Source organism: Amblyomma americanum, chromosome 1 (genome assembly GCF_052857255.1).
Source record: "Amblyomma americanum isolate KBUSLIRL-KWMA chromosome 1, ASM5285725v1, whole genome shotgun sequence".
Taxonomy (NCBI): domain Eukaryota; kingdom Metazoa; phylum Arthropoda; class Arachnida; order Ixodida; family Ixodidae; genus Amblyomma; species Amblyomma americanum.
In genome coordinates this window covers 560,189,384-560,208,519 of record NC_135497.1, presented here as the reverse complement: position 1 = coordinate 560,208,519, position 19,136 = coordinate 560,189,384, and the positions used below count along the sequence as shown (strand labels likewise).

Genomic DNA, 19,136 nt, shown 5'->3' with positions numbered 1-19,136 from the left:
TGAGAGCACGGTATTCTACAACATCAGCTGCTTCGACCTTTGCAGAAGTAAAGAATTTATAAAATCTCATTTTTTTTTAGCAGAAAGTATATTCATCGACTTCGCTAAAGCATTTGATTCGTTAAACCACCATGTTCTTAAACAAAGTGTTAATTGCTTATGATGTAAATAGCACACCCGTAGCATTCTCTGGAAGTTATTTCATGGGCAGCCGTCAAGTTGTTCAGTTTAGATATTCACAGGAGAGCGGGAAGGTAATTAATGTTGCCGTTCCTAATGGTTTCGTGTTGTGATATCAATGATCTCTCTTCAGTGTTAACCTTGGCTAAAATTACTTCGTGCTGATGACACGACTCTGGTGTTAGCAGATCGCAATGAAATTGGTAAACATAAAATTATGAAATATACATAAATGGCGCGTGGAGACGCAATTAACCTTAATTCCAGCAAAGCTGTTTTCATCCTCATCGACTCTTTTCGGATGTAATTCGCAATAACAAGCCTAATCCGCAAGCTATTAGCACAACATTCGTTGGTATTGTGACTGATAACTATCTGAACATTGATTTACACGTCCGCTCAGTTATTCAAAAAGTCTCATGCGGCCTACTTATAAAGGCTGAAATTTGTTCCCAGTAGGTTTGCTTGCTTGTCATGTTCATTCACATTTTCATCACTGTATATCAGGTTAGACTGCATCACATGTGGCCCTCTCATGTGCTTTTCATAAATGAGCTCTTCGAATAGTTGCACAAATATGCAGCCAAAAAATTCTGATAAATTATTGCTTATTTGATTTATAAAGGCGTTAATAACGCATTAAGTTTATAGGCATTTATATCTTGGCCACTGAATACTTGCCAAGACCAATTACACATCGGCTTCAACTTCCTATTATACATACTAATTACGGCCGACAAACACTGCAGTTTAGGAAAGCTCATGTAAGGGCTAGTACAGATTATAACTGTCACTTTTTACCTAACCTTCATGCCTTTCAAAAACAATTAAAACTTTTTCTACTCAATTCAGTTCAGTTTAGTCTTTAGTGGTGTGGTTTATGTTCATGGTCTAGAAACAGTGTGTTTATAATATTTTCACTAGTGTTCAGTACCTACTGCTTTAAAGCGTTTTGTTAAAATAGCAGCGCCATTTTTTCCTCTCCTCCATATATAATATTTTAGATTATATTAGTAGGGATCCTTAAACAATTTTTTCTGGTCACTGAATGTATAAATGTATTCTGGTACTTTGTGCAAAAAAAAAAACGTCAAAAATGTGCTCCAGAGAAATTGTGAAAGGAGTTCTTTTGGTACTGCGCGTAATTTTTTTCATGACATCAATCTTTGAAGCGGTGCTTGGGAGTCTGTGATGTGATCAAAGGCAAACATTAGGAAAATATCAGCTCCTAGGCCCCGCTGAGACACAACGAAGGTGACACACACACGAGCTAATGTATCAACGCAGTACGCACATGGGCAAAGTTTACGCCAGGTTTGTTCGTTGCATTCCGCTTGCCGTTTGCTGACGATAGTACCCTGGCACCACTTCGCCGCCATGCTTACCTTCGTAGTAAGCCCGGAAACCAACGTGTCCGTTCTGGTTGCTCGATGTGCGGTAGACGATAAGCATCCGGTAGCCCGTGCTGAGCAGCATCTCCGGGATGCGCCCCGTCCCGCAGTACCGACCTGCGAGCCAACAGACAGGGAAGACACTCGGTAAGGCAAACCTGCTGACGCAGAGCCACGTGGAGGGGCAAGGGGCCAGGTCCAATCAAGTACGGTGCTTGCGCGGACGACAGGCGCTCGCAATCGGCCGCCTGGCAGTAACCCACATCGAGAGGAAATAATCAGAACCCCCCCCCAATCGAAATTATTTGAAATCTTGCACTCTGGAACGTAAGTTCAAGAAAAATTATCCGCGTTCCGGAGATCTAAACCGGCTCCAGCATTAGACTAACACTCTTCGTACTTTGGATCACCCTGCCATCTGCTAGTCGTCCTGGTTTTAGTTTAGTTGGTATAGCGACTTCCACTGACAGGTGGTGGTCTCGGGTTCGAATTCCGGAACAGGACCGATTTTTCTTCAACTCGTTTCTGTGAAAGTTGTATAGCTTTCTATCGTAGCCGTAAAGCTGTGCTCGGTCAGACGCTAATAAATAATTACTCCCTTATTTCATATTTACTATGAGGGATTCCCCCAGATTCATAGGAAGCTCCATTCGTCTGCAGTTTCTGTCATCAGTTGTCACTGTAGAGGCTGGGTATCCCTTGAGCACAGGAGTGCGCAGTCCCGACACACACGAAGTCAAATTTCCCAGACATAAACCACAGGTCGTGATCGAAGTAGCAGCGTAGAGCTCTAAAAGCAATCGCATCTCTTGGCGTCTCTGCTGTGCGCCGAAATCTCAGCACTTGTGTTTGTTCTTTAGACCATATCGAAATGTTGTCGTCGCGGCTATTTAGTAAACCTGATTTTTGCACCTGAGCCCTACCGCTTGGGGGTAAAGGCTGGCGTGACATCACCGCAATCATGACCCCTTCTCGCGTTAGAGGCCCGGGTAGGAAGAGAATGAAGTTAAACCGCTCTCTCGCTAGAGCGACCAAGGTTGGCGGTGGTGTTGTGGCTTGACAAACAGGTTGAGAGCGTCGCTTTTTGGGCTTGTTGGTGCATGATCACGGCGAGACTGTAGCACACTAGGGGGCGAGGACACACGAAGAAGAAATAAACAACACGAGCGCTAACTACCAACAATTTCACACATGCATCACATTTATACTCCAAAGACATTCTATCACTTGTGCTAACAGTATCGATGCCTCAGAAACTATTGTTCTTTATCACCTCAACAAACAATAGATGGAGTGCTAACACACGTCACACCTGAAGCATTTAGCCTTTTCGGCTTCAATTGTTAATCGCGTGGTCATGTCGTTACTGTTTTCTATTACAACAGTCTTCTCAAGAAACGGTTTGTACGTTTTCGATTCGCATGAAAGAATGTGGTCGACGAATGAACTCCTTATCCCGTTCTTGACGTTACGTGCGTGCTCCATTAATCGCTCATTTAGACATTGCCCCGTTTGGCCTATGTAATGACCCCCGCATGATAAAGGTATCGTCAATGCGCACCTTCAGTGCAAGAGACGCACGGCTTATGATGACGAGTTGAGCATCAACGTACTCTATTGGTGTCGGTATTTCGTAATTTGCACAAAGAGATGCATTTTTTGGAGCCGAAAGAACCAGTCTTGTATTTGCCCGTTGTCCAATCCTTTTCAGGTCATGTGAGATTTTGTGCAAGTTTGGCACTACAGCGAGGCGCTTCGTGTGTGCTCGCCCCCTGGTGCGCTACAGTGTCGCTAAAAACATTTTAAGGACACTTTGCGGGCACCCAGAGGTAGAATGAGCTCACAGAGGAGAGATGTGAGCTTGAGTTCGCAGAGGAAAGCGCGTAAATGCTTACGGCACCTTTGAAACCTGCTATTCAATGTTGTTGCAATTTTATGGCGCATTCGCCAGTGCTAAAATAATGTAAAGCGCATGCATCAGGTGCAGACTTATGATAAAGACAAATTTGCAGGTTTATATCGTTTGACCAAACGCACTGCGTTCTTAAAGGGACCATGCAATGAAATATTTGAGGTTACGTAAAGCAGACGTGAGATAGGCATTCCGCGGCTCGTCACCGCAGTGCAAGAATTTTTGAGCTAGCATCAATAACAACGAAGATATAGACGATTAAAAATTACGCTCCTCCTCTCCCCTTCAACTCGTACATGCGGGCACCAGAAAAAAATAAAGAAGACAGCTCTGTGACTGGGCCCCACCCACGAATACGTCATCTGCTGACGAAAAGATCTTCGACGGAAGTCCGTCTGGTTGGGTTCTTGAGATAGTTGAAAGAAAACTGAGGCCAACCAATATTTTTAACTTTACCCAACGTTTCGGGACCTACTCGGTCCCTTCAACAGGGGTGACTAAAGTGTGCCAGCAGCAGCAGCGGGTTGCTGCCTTCGCTCTCCCTTTGTTATCCCGTGGCGCAGTCCACTAACGTACGCGGAGGGGAGCGTTCCTGGAGTCCTATTCATCGCCGCCTTTGTGAGCCGGATGTGCCATGACTCCACATGTCGCCTCTTGAACAGGCTTGGCTCCATGGCCAAGACGCTCACCACCTGGAAGGCTATCCGGTGGTCGGCCAACACTCTCCAATTCGCAGTGTCGGCGAGGGGGTTGGATTCTGAATTCATTAGCGGGATGTCATTTTTGTGTTGCCTTATTCTTTGGTGAAGGTTTTTTGTTTCGCCCATGTATGAAGCCGGGCACTTTGAGCAGGTGATTTTGCAAACGACACCCGGTTGTTCTCTCGGGGGACGCGGTCTTTCGGTCGTGGTAATAAGCGGCTTATTGTCGAATCAGGTTTGTGAGCCACGTGGATTCCATGTTTTCCGAGAATGCGTTCGAGTGCCTCGCTGGTTCCCCTCACATATGGAAGCACAACGCGCGCGCGTTTGATTCTTTCATTTTTGGCTGACCCCCCTGTCCTCCAAGCTTGACGGCGCGTTGAATAAAGCCACGTGTGTAGCCATTCTTCTGTGGGTGGGCGAGAAAGGTGGCTTCTGCTTTTTTCTCCAGTTCGGAGGAGCAGATTAACATTGCTCTTCTCAAGAGGGAGGAGACAGCGAACTAGCCACAAGGGATCGGTTGTCTCCTCTCTCCTGAGAAGAGAAAGGTCCATCTGCTCCTCCGAAGCAGAGAAAAAAAGCAGAAGCCACAGTTCTCGGCGACCAAGAGAAGAATGGCTACACAAGTGGCTTTATTCAACCGCCGGTCGCCGTCAAGCTCGGTGGACAGGGGGGCCAGCCAACAATGAAAGAATCAAACGCGCGCGCGTTGTGCTTCCATATGTGAGGGGAACCAGCGAGGCACTCGAACGCACTCTCGGAAAACATGGAATCTACGTGGCTCACAAACCTGATTCGACAATAAGCCGCTTCTTAGCACGACCGAAAGACCGCGTTACCAGAGAAAAACAACCAGGTGTCGTTTGCAAAATCACCTGCTCAAAGTGCCCGGCTTCATACATCGGCGGAACAAAAAAAAAAACCACCAAAGAATAAGGCAACGCAAAAATGACATCCGTATAATGAATTCAGAATACAACTCCCTCGCCGAACACTGCGAGCGCGCCAACCACCGAATACCCTTCGAGGAGGTGAGCGTCTTGGCCATGGAGCCAAGCCTGTTCAAGAGGCGACATGTGGAGTCATGGCACATCCGGCTCACAAAGGCGGCGATGAATAGGACTCCAGGAACGCTCCCCTCCGCGTACGTTAGTGGACTGCGCCACGGGATAACAAAGGGAGAGCGAAGGCAGCAACCCGCTGCTGCTGCTGGCACACTTTAGTCACCCCTGTTGAAGGGGCCGAGTAGGTCCCGAAACGTTGGGTAAAGTTAAAAATATTGGTTGGCCTCAGTTTTCTTTCAACTGTAATCAGCTGACGTTCGGTTTGAGACTTCCGGTTGTCGCACCCCAGCAGCAGCGTCGTCCCGGTCTCTCTCGCCCACGACCGGTCCCGAACGGGGCAGCGCGCGCTCCCTTCGAGACCAGCCATGCCCTCGTCATCCTGGATTGCGGTGCGCGTCGGATTCCTTTGCTTGCCGTCTGTTGCAGTTTTAAGGGCCTGTCATAATAGGCCAACACACGGCCGATTGGGTCGGCCAAAACCGTGTTGTCGTGATGTCTGGCTCCATGTCACACTGCGCCGGCGAGAACAGTCGCCCGAGTGTCGACGTCAGCGCCAGGTCTCCCACAAAACTCAACAAGGCGGAAATTTGGGCGAGTTGGTAAGTGTTCATTTTCGCTCTCAGCGCAACACGAATGGGACACAAGACGAAGGACTAGCACAAACAGGCGCTGACTATCCAGGTATACCAGGTCCCCTTCTCCTGAGCAAGGTTTGTTGCTAGGCGAGTTGGTTGGGGTACATCCCTTCTCCTGTGGTGCCATGTACATTGGCCAGACTGGCAGGTGCGTTAACAAAGGCTTGATGAAGCATGAAAACACCAGGAAAAATGACCCCCTGTCTCACACAGGCTCCCACAGCAGGCAATGCCAATGAAGGCATGAAAAGGATCATGCAGAAAGGAGAGCTAAAGGGGACTCCCTTGCCCAGGCGTCTTTCCAGTGCAAAAAGTGCCAATGTGTTCCCGATTATAAGAACACGTGCATCCTGTTCCGACATAATAAACTAACACGCGAGGTAATGGAAGCTTTTTATATTTACCACAACGGCACAAAATGTATCAGCAGCCCTTCCATAACGTTATCCGAGAGGGAATTGAGCTATCTGACCTCCCACGTGCTTTCCAGATAACTTTTGTTGAATGATAAGTAGTTCACTGTTTGTATTTATACGCCTTTCGTTCTTTAATAAAAAACCAGTTGATAGTCAGCGCCTGTTTGTGCTAGTCCTTCGTCTTGTGTCCCGTTCGTGTTGCGCTGAGAGCGAAAATGAACTCCCACAAGACGTAAGTTCGTCGATGGTCCGCCAACTCTCATGTCGCACTAGCGAGACGGCGTGCTAGACTTCCCGCCGACTTGGCCCTTTTTCGTTCTAAATCTTCTTTTGTCATAACTATCTTAAATAAATCCCCATATCGTAAAGCAAACTCCTTAACAATCGTGATTATGAACCTAAAATGAGTGCCACCCAGTACTGAGCGGCACTGATTGTTGGGTCAGAAAGGTATGGCACGAAAAATAAATCTAGTCGGTCGCAGGTAAACAAAAGAGGGTTTATTTAAAGGTAAAAAATGAAAAAGAGCAAAAAAAAGCTCAAACACGCGGACTCGCACTTCGCACCTCCTGACTGAGAACCTACGACTACACGCACGACGCCACGGAGGACAGCTATACGTTTCCTTCAGAAGTGCATATCTGAAATGTGACGCTCGCGACGGGAGTAAAGCAGGCGACACATGAGCGAAAACTTGGCCGGCCGCTTGCGAACTGGAGCCCCGCGGCGAGCAGGGACACTCGGAGTGGAAAGCATCGATGCGCCGCTTGGCCCAACCTCAAAGCGTACGGTTTGCCACCCCGCAGCAGTGACCGACAGCTGCTTGGCTTGGTGTTGAAGTTCGCACCATAAAAGACTTAATAGCCATATTATCAGAAAGACCGCCTGGTATATACTCGAGCAGCGACAAAGCATGCCTGCCTAAGTAGCGAGCTTTCAGCAACTGCGCCACCCGCGGTCGCACCGGCCCACGAACTGCGCTGCTGCCTGGTTGCCCTGGTCATCGCTAGGCCTATAGCTTCTTTCGCATCGAAGGCGCAGCCGACGCCGCTTCGGAGGTCACCTGCGCTATATTTAAAGATACACTCTTAATATCGCTTTGCTGTCAGCAGCATAATCTCGCAATAAACTATGGTCAATTTCCGCGACGCCTTCGGCAGCGGAGCTATCGGACAGCAACGGCGGGCCAGCGGCAGCAGCGAGGCGATTCTGGCAAGGAATTTGCTCGTATCACAGTTGTTACTTCTACCAGCAACTCGGTATTGGTCAACGATTCTCAATTTCTCCATACCGACGTTTATGATTTTCGCCAAAAAACATCTTAAGCTCATGTTTATGACCGCGCCCGACGGGATCCAGGCTAGTCGGCCCGCAAGCTGGCTCGGTCTACTTCACGTTCGCACCCAAAAAGACAAAACAGCCATGCTATCAGAAAGACTGCCTGCTATATTGGAGCAACGATAGCATGCCTGCGCAAGAGACGAGCTTTCGGCAACGACGCCGCCTGCGGGGGCGCCGAGCTACGAACTGCGCTGTTTCTCGGCTGCCTTGGTCGTCGCTAAGCCTAGCTGGTTTCGCATCGATGCCGTAGAGGAGAACGCTTCGGAACTAGCCAGAGCCGCAATAAAGGAACTACTCTAGTCACCTTGCCTTTACTGCGAGGCCGTCCCATAATTATTCTCAATTTCAGCGACGCCTTCAGCAGCGGATCTAGCAGACGCCTTCAGAGCCGCACCAAGCAGCAGCAGCAGCAAGCGGCTGTAGATTGAAATTTCAGAAATAATACATTTTTCACATTGACATATCCCAGAGCTTCTTATGAGCATAAACCGAGTTCGTGTTTGGTGAATGTTTTTGCTCTGCGGCCGATCTTGCGAAGACCTGGTCGGCGGACTGGTTTTTGTCTCCGTCGCCGGTCTCCAACCATGTCGCACTGCGAAGACTGCCCCAGGGGCTCGCGCGGCGGCACGAGCAGACGACTTTCACGGCTACCGGAAGTGCGCCCGTGAGGTCGTGGCTCCAGCGAACGGCAGCGTGTGGTGGCCTGCCGACGTCATGGAACTAGTGACGTCTTTTTTCCCGATTTTACTTTCAAAACCAGTCACTACGAAAACATCAATCGGCCCGCGATTTTTAAAAAAACACGGTTTTTAGATATTCATAATAAATTGCCTGCTCACTTCCGAACACTCCTAATTAGTGTGGGTGCTTCTTAGCATCATTTCTATGCATTTAGAGCATTTGCAAGCGACTTTTATTTCATTGCATAGTCCCTTTAACCCGTCCTCTTTCAGCATGATCCGTTCAGGGTGCAGCATGGGATGAGCCTGCTTCGGACGAATCAGCGCCAGTAATCCAGCGCAACGTGCTCTTGGTAATATTGTCAAGTGCCGACATGTGCACGCATGTAATACGTTAGCACATGTGTTTGCCCTTTCTGAAGAAAAGCTATTGTTGGCAGTGAGCGCTTTAAAAAATCATACATAGCAGAACGTCGAAAAGAGGTGGACTGCTTCATTTTCTTTCTTCATGAACCAGCGGGATCGTGTGTAGCCTCCTTCGGATTGCATCAGCTGCTTGCAAAAGGCACACGATTACACTCCAGATATTGCTCTATTAGTGTCGATGACCGAGAGCTGCCGGCTAAACAGCAACCATGCAACCCCTCATGAACAAAGGTGAACAGGCAATATAGGTCTTAAGAAATGCAGCGAACAGCCGATAGTTGCGCACACCAATTTTTCTTTACGGGACTGGGACAACGCCTGCATCCTTTTCCATGAGGAGCCTACTTGCGAGCCCTGCGCAGTTAACAGTATACCAGCAACTGAGAATGGCCAGTTTAGAAAGACGTTAGCACAGATTCCAGGGGGCATTTATGAGCAAAGCAAAAGTCGTGCCTCGAACACGCGCGGCACATTATTCGTGCTGCTGCCGCTCTTTCTCGCTGTGACACCTTGATCGCCTCAGCGTCGAGACAAGGCGCCGAACACCCTCGTGCTCCAAATGATTCATGCAAGGAGGTTTCCTTCTTTATTTTTTTGCTTTAAACATGCAGGCGAAACTTCTCGCTCTCTGCAGGCTTGGTTTTACTCTTCGCAAACCATCTTCCAGCACATGCGCTTAACTCACCACGCGATATGGTAGATGCCTAAGAAACCAAGAATTCTCGGCTCAAGTGAGCGACGCTGCCAAAAAAAAAAAAAACGCTTTACACAAGTTTAATCACCTTTTAGGCTCTTACTTGTACCGCCTCGCCAGACTGCCCTCGAGTGCTTTTCGCTACCGCCACAAGGCCAGCGTTTATATCCGCCTGCCCGAGGCTTCCTGCATAACGCGTCCCACCGGGCCCCTGAGGCAAGCGTAAATGTTTCCTCAAGGAATTTGCCACGGGGCGAAGCTGCCCCGAATTCCAGGCAGATTCCAGTGGCCGCGACTCGAGCGTCCGCTCCGTCTTCTTGCTTTGCGTGTTTTATCCCCTGAGAACCCGTCGGAGTGCATCCGCTTAAGCCTTATATCAGGTAGATACATCTTGCGGGACGCATTCGCGGAAGCAGCTAGTGTTTACGCTAGGGACGTTTTGTCACTGGTGTTTTTTATGCTCCTTACGGTGGTTGCGCTGCATTTTGCATGTTTCAAATTCGGGCCAAACGCCTGGTCCGCCTACTCTCTTCTATGACAGGAAGTTCCACGCGCGCACGCCCCCCCCCCCCCCCCCCCCCCTCTTTTTTTAGCAGAAAAAAAAACGACGGTGCAGCCGGCCCGAGAGACTGCTGCCTTCGTTGTGCGTACCCTGTAACGTTGGTTTTGCTGTGTTGAACATGACTCATACAAACGCCCCCACCGTTGTCCTGCCGTGCCGCTGAAGCGCTGTGATACTTTGCTCGTGTGCTGGTCGATGCTTCTTTAACCGAAGACAAGCTGGGTTTGCGACCGCTCCCCCGAAGACGAGCTAGGCGCGTCGTCACTCACGCGAGTTTCCACCCCTTAGCGAAGGCGGGCTTGGTTGTCCCAACGCTTCTAGTATGCGCTGCCATCAACATATGACGCTACATAAAAGAGAAAAACCTTGATGGGCCGGCAAATCCGGCCAAAAAAAAAAATCTGAATGCCATTAACAGGCAACTAGATATGTCGACTTGAAGAAGGGACGATTCCTGCGCGGACGAGCCGGTCCAGGAAAACAGGCCGAAAGCGAAGGTATATCGATGTTCCCTCAGATTGAGAAGCCGAAATCAATCTCTCTTCTGAGTGACGTGACTTAGCTGTTGTGCTTCCCTCCATAGTCGGTGGATTCTGAAGTCGACGACGTTTCGGAGTGCCGGCAGTGGACGAAGGTCCACGCCAACAATCCGCGCCACCTTCGCATCTACGTTTTCCAGCCCGAGGGGAGAAGGAGACGCATCTAGACTTCGGAATGAGCGTAGTGAGGATTACGACGGCATAAAACCTTGAGCATCTAAAATTTGTTATTAGATGAGTGTGTCCGACGATTTGGCGCCAGGTCTTTGGGTACCACTTTCTGCGGTATCGCTGCTTCATTTTGCTTCAACCTATCAGAGTGCGAGGAAACGAAAAGCGCCAGAAAAGACGTTGAGCGAGTACTATAGTGCGGAACTTTGTGCGGTACCCTGCTCTGAGAGTATCATACCAATCCAACCATTTATCTGCTAGATCGGCTCTTTCAGAGAAGTTACGACTTCCGACCACTTTTCTCGGAAATGTGATGGTTCGGGCTTGTAGGTAATTCACGTGAGGTTCCGTATCGAAAAAAACGAAGGAAGAAGACACAAGCGCTGGATTTCCACTAAACGCCTTATTTGGCGCTCACATTTTGCTAAAAAAAACAAAAGAAAAGCTGGTGAAAGTGAACGTTCCGAGGCGAACGCTTTATGTAGAATGTTGGTCAAATGTTTTAGGGGAATCCCCCAAAGTGGAGAAGATTTGTAATAAGAGACTAATTGCTGCCAATTAGTAATTACTCCCTTATTGCTTTATGTAGAACCTCGGCCTCACGGAAAAAAAAAGTGCAGTGAAGCCGAACTTCCACAGGTCGGTCGAACTGTTTGTTAGATTTTAAATAATTTATTTGAGTGCTTCATGCGCAAATGAAGTTCAGCTTTTCTGTCCTTTATGTTTTTTAGAGAATCAAATGGCGCAGTGAAAAGAGACTGGAAGGAACACTTAAGTTCAGCCTTAAAGGTGTGACGCGGTAGCGTTAATGGGTCAACGCTGTTGGATATGATGATCGGGGTCGCGGCTCGACGGAACCACGGTGAAGACGACGCCCGCTCCCAAAATGGACAGGAATGCAGTCGAGTAAAAGGGTTTGGGTGATGGGAGGAAGATTACGAGTGGGTTTATTCACATTTTTATAAGCGTAAGGATCAAAAGTGGGATTCTTTTCAACTGCACTCGTGGTCGAGTTTTATAGCGTTCTTCTTCCATAAATTCCCTAGGTTGAGGACGCCCTCGCCGGGGTGGGAGTGTCCTGAAACTTTCACTTCTTCGCACAAACTCACACTACCGCACATATGGACACGCGCCCGTCACATATTGAGCCCGAGAGAGAGGAGGATGCCGTCGAGGTAACGTCGACTGCGGTGGGTGATGTCATCTGGCCAGCGGAAGGTTCTGCCGACACCTGTTCTTCATCAGAGGACAACCGACGCGTAAGGTTAGAACGTAAGGTCGGGAAGAGAGGCAGAAAGTGGTCCTTTGTCCTTAGAGATGCTTCCGAAGATCGCGGACGATGACCGCCAGCCCGCCGCGGTGCACGCAACGCCGAAGAGCCACCGGAAATGAGGCCCTTTTATCACTCGACATAGTCACGGCGATTGGGGAAGATAACGGCCGCTTGCTTGCCGCAGCGGCGTCGGATACTCCAGAAAGGGGTCCGTTTGTGTTCAAACTTCAGGCCTGCGCTCTTTCGGGTCCCACACTCCGACCAGGGCAAAGCTCGGCAATTTCAACCACCTGACACCAGGGTCCTATCCGTGTGGTCCTTGACTGCGGGCCTGAGAGCGATCACCACCGAGTTGCTCGGAGCCACCCAGTAGGAACAGATGTGCTGGCTGCCAACAGGGGAGACTTGCTGTCGCCGTTGCTAATAAATAGACTTGCTGTCGCCGTTCTCAACAACGCCCATATATGCGGAATTGGTCATTTTCAACTTTATGTTCATAGGTCGTTGGGGTCATTCTGCACCGCAAGATTGGCGCAGTGAAGTAGGAATTCCGGTCCTTGAAGGTTGTGTGCAGGTTGAAGGTCTTTGGCATCGAGTGACAAGCACTTCACAGGGCCATGAACATAACCAGCTCATCTGAGTTCTTGATCAGTCGGCGAACCGCTGCTGGTCAGGAGAGCTGATTATGTTCTTGAGGACTTGTGGCCTATTACAGTGGCTCTCAGTCAATGCCAATGACCTCTTCTGCAACGTTCTTCAGCGGCTAACCTTTTTCGCGGTGGAAGATTCAGTTGACGCCTACGGTGAGGCAGTGAATCTTCAGAGCTAAAGCAGGATAATTATGGACCTTTTATTGGGGGAAAGTGGGGCGGGGTGCTGCACTCTCAGCTTTGTACGCATAAGTAGGAGGACGCGCTCTAGCGCAAACCGATGCACCGGTTCTTCAGTAGCACCCATCTTGAGTGAACTGTTTTATGCGGTAGCACAGAAGCCTCGTAGGGGCGAAAACCCGGTGACCGCCGTCGTCACACTGAAAACTGTCCCCTTCCACCCTCTCCACTTGTAAGGGGAAGCGGGAGGCGCCAGTCTAAGAATCACTCAGCTCATATAAAAACGACTAAGACGGACGCAGCAAAGATTAATAAAAGAAACGAGCAGAATCAGAATAGGATCAGAATTGCAATAGAAGCAGATGTGTAATGGAATCAAGTGTAGAATGAAAGTGTGAACTGCTGTCGCATTGCCTCTGCATGAATACAAGTGATCGTTCTTAATTTTTTTGGCTAGGGGCAAACGAACTCAGGCTGACAAATTGAAAGGCGCTGAAGTGGCAAGGGTTTCAGGTACAGTAAGGCCGGAATGACAAGGGAAGACGAGTATGCCGTACTTTACTTTTCTAGTTTGCAGCAAGATATCCCTACACGACCGGTTTATGAACGTGTACTTCGGCAGACCCTTCACGCAAAAATAATAATCAAACTAGTTGTATACTGCAGCCTAAAGTAAAGGTGAAATAATTTGTTTTCTTCCCAGGCGACGCTCGCGTTTCATTCTGGTCTGATTCGACGTTGACGACTTTCTTGTCTGCTGCCGCACTAAGAAAAGCTGGAGGGGACACTCGAGCTCAGCCTTAAGTGTACGACGCGATAGCATTAATGGGTCCATGCTCATAGTTGAGGAATTGGTCCTTCTCGGCTTTACATTGCATTCATAGATCTCACACCTCTCCCGGCGGTGTGGTGAGCGGTTAAGCGATGCGCATCTGCCTTGTGCTGGCAGGTGCTGCCACCGGTGGGGGTTGTGCGACCCAGGATGCTCTTCCCGAGTGACCTCTCGCGACCAATCATTAATTTAACCGCCACCTGCCACGGTGGTCAGTTTGCACACACCAGTGCGCAGGGTGTGATGACGCCAGAAGGTCACGTGACCTATAGGTGTCCCACCTAGGTTTCTTCTCCAGGGATTTTTCGCTCAATACAGGCTCCGGAATTTTCTGAACGGAAGCCTTAAAGCTATCGCATAAAAGGAACTCTGAAACACATTCCGAGGAGAGCGCATCAACGCGCTGAATGACAGCAGTGTTTTGTCACGAATACCTGAAGAACAGCAGCAGGAGGGATATCGACGAAATTCAAATAAAACCAGTAAAGTATGCCGCAAATGTCATAGCACCGGTTTTAACGCATATTTTTAATAAATGTCTGACGACATCGACATTTCCAGTGAAAATGCAAACCGCAAAAGTGGTAGTGCTTTTTAAAAAGCAAAGCCGAAATGAACGGGGCAAATACCGTCTGGTGTCTATCTTACCTATATTTTCTAAGCCCCTTGAAAAAATAATACACTGTAGGCTTGTAAATTTTGCTGATCACTGTGAAATAATAACGAAACACCAGTTTGGATTTATGAAGAATATGTCTACAGGATTAGCTCTGCTTCACCAGAAAGAGTATATTTTAGCACAGTTTGAAAGCAAGGCAATAGTACTCAACCTATCTGTCGATTTTTCCAAGCCATTCGACGTGGTGAATCATGATGTTCTGCTGCAGAAGCTGGACTTTTACGGTATACGAGGGTGCGTATTACAGTTATTGCAATCATATTTATCTCATCGATGCCAAGTATTCCAAATAAACAACTCGCGATCACGAGTCCTGCCACTGCCTTGTGGTGTTCCACAAGGCAGCATATTGGGCACCTTGCTATTTAACCTGTATATTAAGCCAGTGTTAACATTAATCAGAACGCCAAATTTATGATATACACAGATGATACCACAATATTTTTTTCTGGTAATAACATCCATAAACTCATCATGATTGTAACGACACCATAGTCCTACTGTAGCAATGATCCTTATCCAATTACATGAAGATTACCGAAAATGAAACAAAAGCAGTTGTCTTCCGGCCGAAAAATAAACCTGTTCCTCCTCATGCCGATATTGTTTTAAACTCCCATCCTGTTGCCATTGTATACCACTTCAAATGTCTTGGCGTTATATTCACTGCCAATCTGTCCTGGGAATCACATGTGAATTTTGTATTAGCCAAACTTGCTCGAATAACCGCTAAGCGTAGACAGCTGGGCTAGTTGGTTCACAGTCGCATTATGATACATCGTTCTGGCGCACGAAAAACACGGACGAAGGAAGAACAGACACACAATCGCCGGACATCAACTGAAGTTTATTCACAGAAACCAGTCCTATATGTACACATGTGACCACCAGGTAACTGATATCAAAAGCACAAAATCGGGAAAACCAAAAGGCAATCAACCAAAGCCACAGGTTCCATATCGCACACGTGCCTTCATGCAAATCGCCCACAATTTCTGTGCCTAGCTGACACGATCAACACCGTTAGCAACCGGTGTAGTCGGTCGTCTCCGATACATGCTTTCTACTAAAACAAAAATAGTGGTCTATAATTCTCTTCTCTATCCACACGTCAACTATTGCCAACTTGTCTGGGGCACGACTACTTTCTCACACACACAAAAAATATTCCATATGCAAAAACGGTATCTACGCCACGTGTACAATGCTGGTTATAATGCAACCACTGCAGAATTCATTCACAGTGCACATGTTATTACTGCTCACAAGCTATACCGCTACGGTTTGAGTGCTCGGTTTAAATATGAAATGAAAAAAAAAACATTAATAGCCTCGACGGCCTAGCACATTTAGAAAGAAATGAGAAATGTTATAATACTAGACGTGGAGAAAACTGGAAGGTTGCTGTACCACGCTCGAATTCTGGTATGGAGCGTTTTTGTTATTCTGCCATGTAATTTAAACTGTTATCAATCACGGAATTTTGATTTATTTAGTTGTTCCACTGTTAAACTTAGAGCCCCTGTTTGCTGATTGACTAACGTAATTTCATCTATTCTGGTGTTTGTTTTATCTAGCTCAGGACTTTTTCTTTTCTTCTTCATTGATCAAGTGTCTTGGTATGCTTATCGCTTTTTCATTCTTTGGTGCTGACGGTGTTTATTTTATCTGGCTCAGGACTTTTTCTTTTATTTAGATTTGATCAAGTGTCTTGATTTGTTTATCGCTTGATTATTCTGTGGTGCTATCTAGACGCTGCCTTATATATGGGGCCGCGGACTCGTCAAACCGCCAAGTGGCAGCTTTTTTTGCGTAGCCCCTCCATCTGTAGCACCTGATGAAAAATAAAGATTTGGTTTCTAATAATGCACTTCTACACACAGCAGAGCATCCACAATCACGCGCGAAAGTTGGCGAGCCCTTCCCGGCGACTTTATTTCTGTTCGCACACTCCTCCGTCGACCGCACTATGTATACCGGTTCAGAGATCGCTATCGGTTAGATTCTTTCAGACGTCAAGCAGCTACCGTGTGTCGCAGAGAATTTCCGTCGTTCGCACACTCGACCGGTCCGCACACGCAATGCTTCTCTCTAGTCCATCGTGCCTACACTGCCGCCGTTGTCCTGTTTTTTGTCGGCTCCATTGGAAGACACTAATTTAGGAAGAGAGAAAAGTCACAAACAGAACACACGGAGAAGCGAATAAGTGCACAGGCTTGCTTTCCAAGAAATGCCGATCAGTGCCCGGGTCCGCGCTTCGAACGAAAGAGACTCACGCCCCTCCGGTCGTAAAACGGTGGGGAGGCCCCACGAAAAAAAAAGAAAAAAAAACATGCACACCATGAAAAGGACGCTCGCTAACTATAGGGATGACGCTGACAATAAAAAAAATGGCCTGGCTTAGCTAAGGTTAAGCCTAGGATGCGAAGCATAATAGATTTGTGAAAGGGTATAGCCTGGTGACACTTGGTTATACTTGGTAATGCTTGGATACACTTGGTTTATGCTTGGGAAAGCTTGGATATACTTGGTACTCTCTAATATATACTTGGAAATACTTGGTAATCGCCCCCTAGCGGGAGGAGCGGGAGTTAGCCTTGGTGGTCGCGGCCGCGCGGCGACCGCGCGAGTTGAGCCCCGTTTCTCCACAGCTGGCGTGACGTCAGACCACGTGCTCGGCTGCAGCGCCCCTAGCGGGAGGAGCGGGAGTTAGCCTTGGTGGTCGCGGCCGCGCGGCGACCGCGCGAGTTGAGCCCCGTCTCTCCTCAGCTGTCATGACGTCAGACCACGTGCTCGGCTGCAGCGCCCCTAGCGGGAGGAGCAGGAGTTAGGGTATGACGTCACACCAAGCGTGTCATTAAAGGTCAATGGTGGTCGCGGCCGCGCCAGGCTGGGCTATAGTTGAGCTAAGTAGTGTCCCTATTATGCTTCGCATAAAACATATATATAGAAGTACGGACTCAACAAGGTCGAGGACTGGGCGAGTTGGTAAGTATTCATTTTAAACCAGCCAGAAGACGCGACACAAAGGAAGAAGCAAACAAGACGAGGCTGGACTAACAACTGAAGTTTTATTGAAAGGAAGAAAACAACGAAGACTCGCACTGAGATGCGCGCGCACATAAGCCGTATCAGTGAAAGGGCACACAAAAAAATTTTTCAATGTCAGGGTCTTACTAACAAGTTATCTAAAAAGGCAAATTCCTTAGCGTGAAGGTTTACCGACGGCTTAGCCACACACGTGTCCTTAGCCTTAGCAATGTAGAAGGCTTCAACTATCTCGCGACAATTTGTTTTTCATTTCTATAAACTACAGTAGTGTCGCTGAAGTCAGGCGTGCAAAGAGACAGATCATCGTCCGATTTGCATTCTCGAGATTGCACGTGCAACGCCAGATTAGAGTTCGCCTTCCCACCCAGAGAGTTAGAATGCTCCGTCAGGCGCACATTTAGACATCTGCCCGTCTGCCCGTAGTAGCATCGACCACAAGGCAGCGGAACGCGATACACCACATTCTTTCTGCAAGGGGTGAGCCGTGTCTTATGTGACACTGTGCATCGGGAACGATCACTTGATGTTTTATCAAGCCTCCTTTTTACGCTGGCGCACAAGCCTCCTATCTTGTTTTTAGCTGTGAAGACAACGCCAACGTCATACTTCGCCGCAAGTTTCTTGAGTCGGTGTGAAACACCATGGAGGTAGGGAAAGGCGGCCACCTTTTTTCGCCGCACCTCCACGTCAGCATCTTCCGGCCCCGTGTTGCTCTTTCTCTGCTTCTTCCTTTGTGTCGCGTCTTCTGGCTGGTTTAAAATAAGTACGGACTCGCTAACATGTTGAAGTGGTCGAGCTGATCGCGTCTCTCGACCCTTCAGTGTCGCCCACGCGAACCTGCCTCGGCAAACATGCAAGGCGTGGAGGGCAGGGAGGAATCTGTGAGCACTGCGCACCGAGGTCGGAGAGACAGGCGCGTCACCGGACGCGATATTCGGAGGTCGTGGGTTCGGATCCCACCGGCGGCATGGTTGTTTTTTCTGCTGCTTTATAAGTAATTTTCTTTAAGCGACAGATTAATCGAAGTATTATTCTTCCATTTCTGCACTACAAATTAAAAAAGATAGAAACTTTCCCCTATGCACCTTGGTTTCGGTGACTGTTGGCTTCCTTAATATATTTGTCAAACGAGCCCCTCATTTCATTTGCCTTGTCTGCTAATAGCGTAACGGGGGTCTCCGTTCTGGCAGTCTTGATGCCGTAGGTAGCATAAGAGGGCTGTCGCACAGTCTCCGCCCTCGCCGTTAGATGACGTTCTACGTCACACTTGCGGTATTACAGGGCGTGCTACGTCCACCGCTATGGACGAGGGTGGCGCTGGTGAACACTCGCAAGGTTCGCTTACACGCAAAACATAAATAGCCACGAAAGCAGCAGATTGGACAGCCGTCGCCGTAGCTCAGTTGGTAAGAGCACCGGACGCGATATTCGGAGGTCGTGGGTTCGGATCCCACCGGCGGCATGGTTGTTTTTTCTGCTGCTTTATAAGTAATTTTCTTTAAGCGACAGATTAATCGAAGTATTATTCTTACATTTCTGCACTACAAATTAAAAAAGATAGAAACTTTCCCCTATGCACCTTGGTTTCGGTGACTGTTGGCTTCCTTAATATATTTGTCAAACGAGCCCCTCATTTCATTTGCCTTGTCTGCTAATAGCGCAACGGGGGTCTCCGTTCTGGCAGTCTTGATGCCGTAGGTAGCATAAGAGGGCTGTCGCACAGTCTCCGCCCTCGCCGTTAGATGACGTTCTACGTCAC

At 48.3% G+C, this 19,136-nt stretch overlaps 1 protein-coding gene across 3 annotated transcripts in view; it reads right to left on the bottom strand.

Moving 5' to 3' along the window:
• Window positions 1-19,136, bottom strand: part of LOC144116373 (protein tolkin-like) — a 1,150,388-nt gene that overhangs the window by 183,693 nt on the left and 947,559 nt on the right. For all 3 annotated transcript variants that reach the window (XM_077651146.1, XM_077651147.1, XM_077651145.1), the window contains one exon: window positions 1,566-1,688. In XM_077651146.1, coding sequence (XP_077507272.1) covers window positions 1,566-1,688 — 123 coding nt within the window. The remainder of the gene's footprint in view (window positions 1-1,565; window positions 1,689-19,136) is intronic.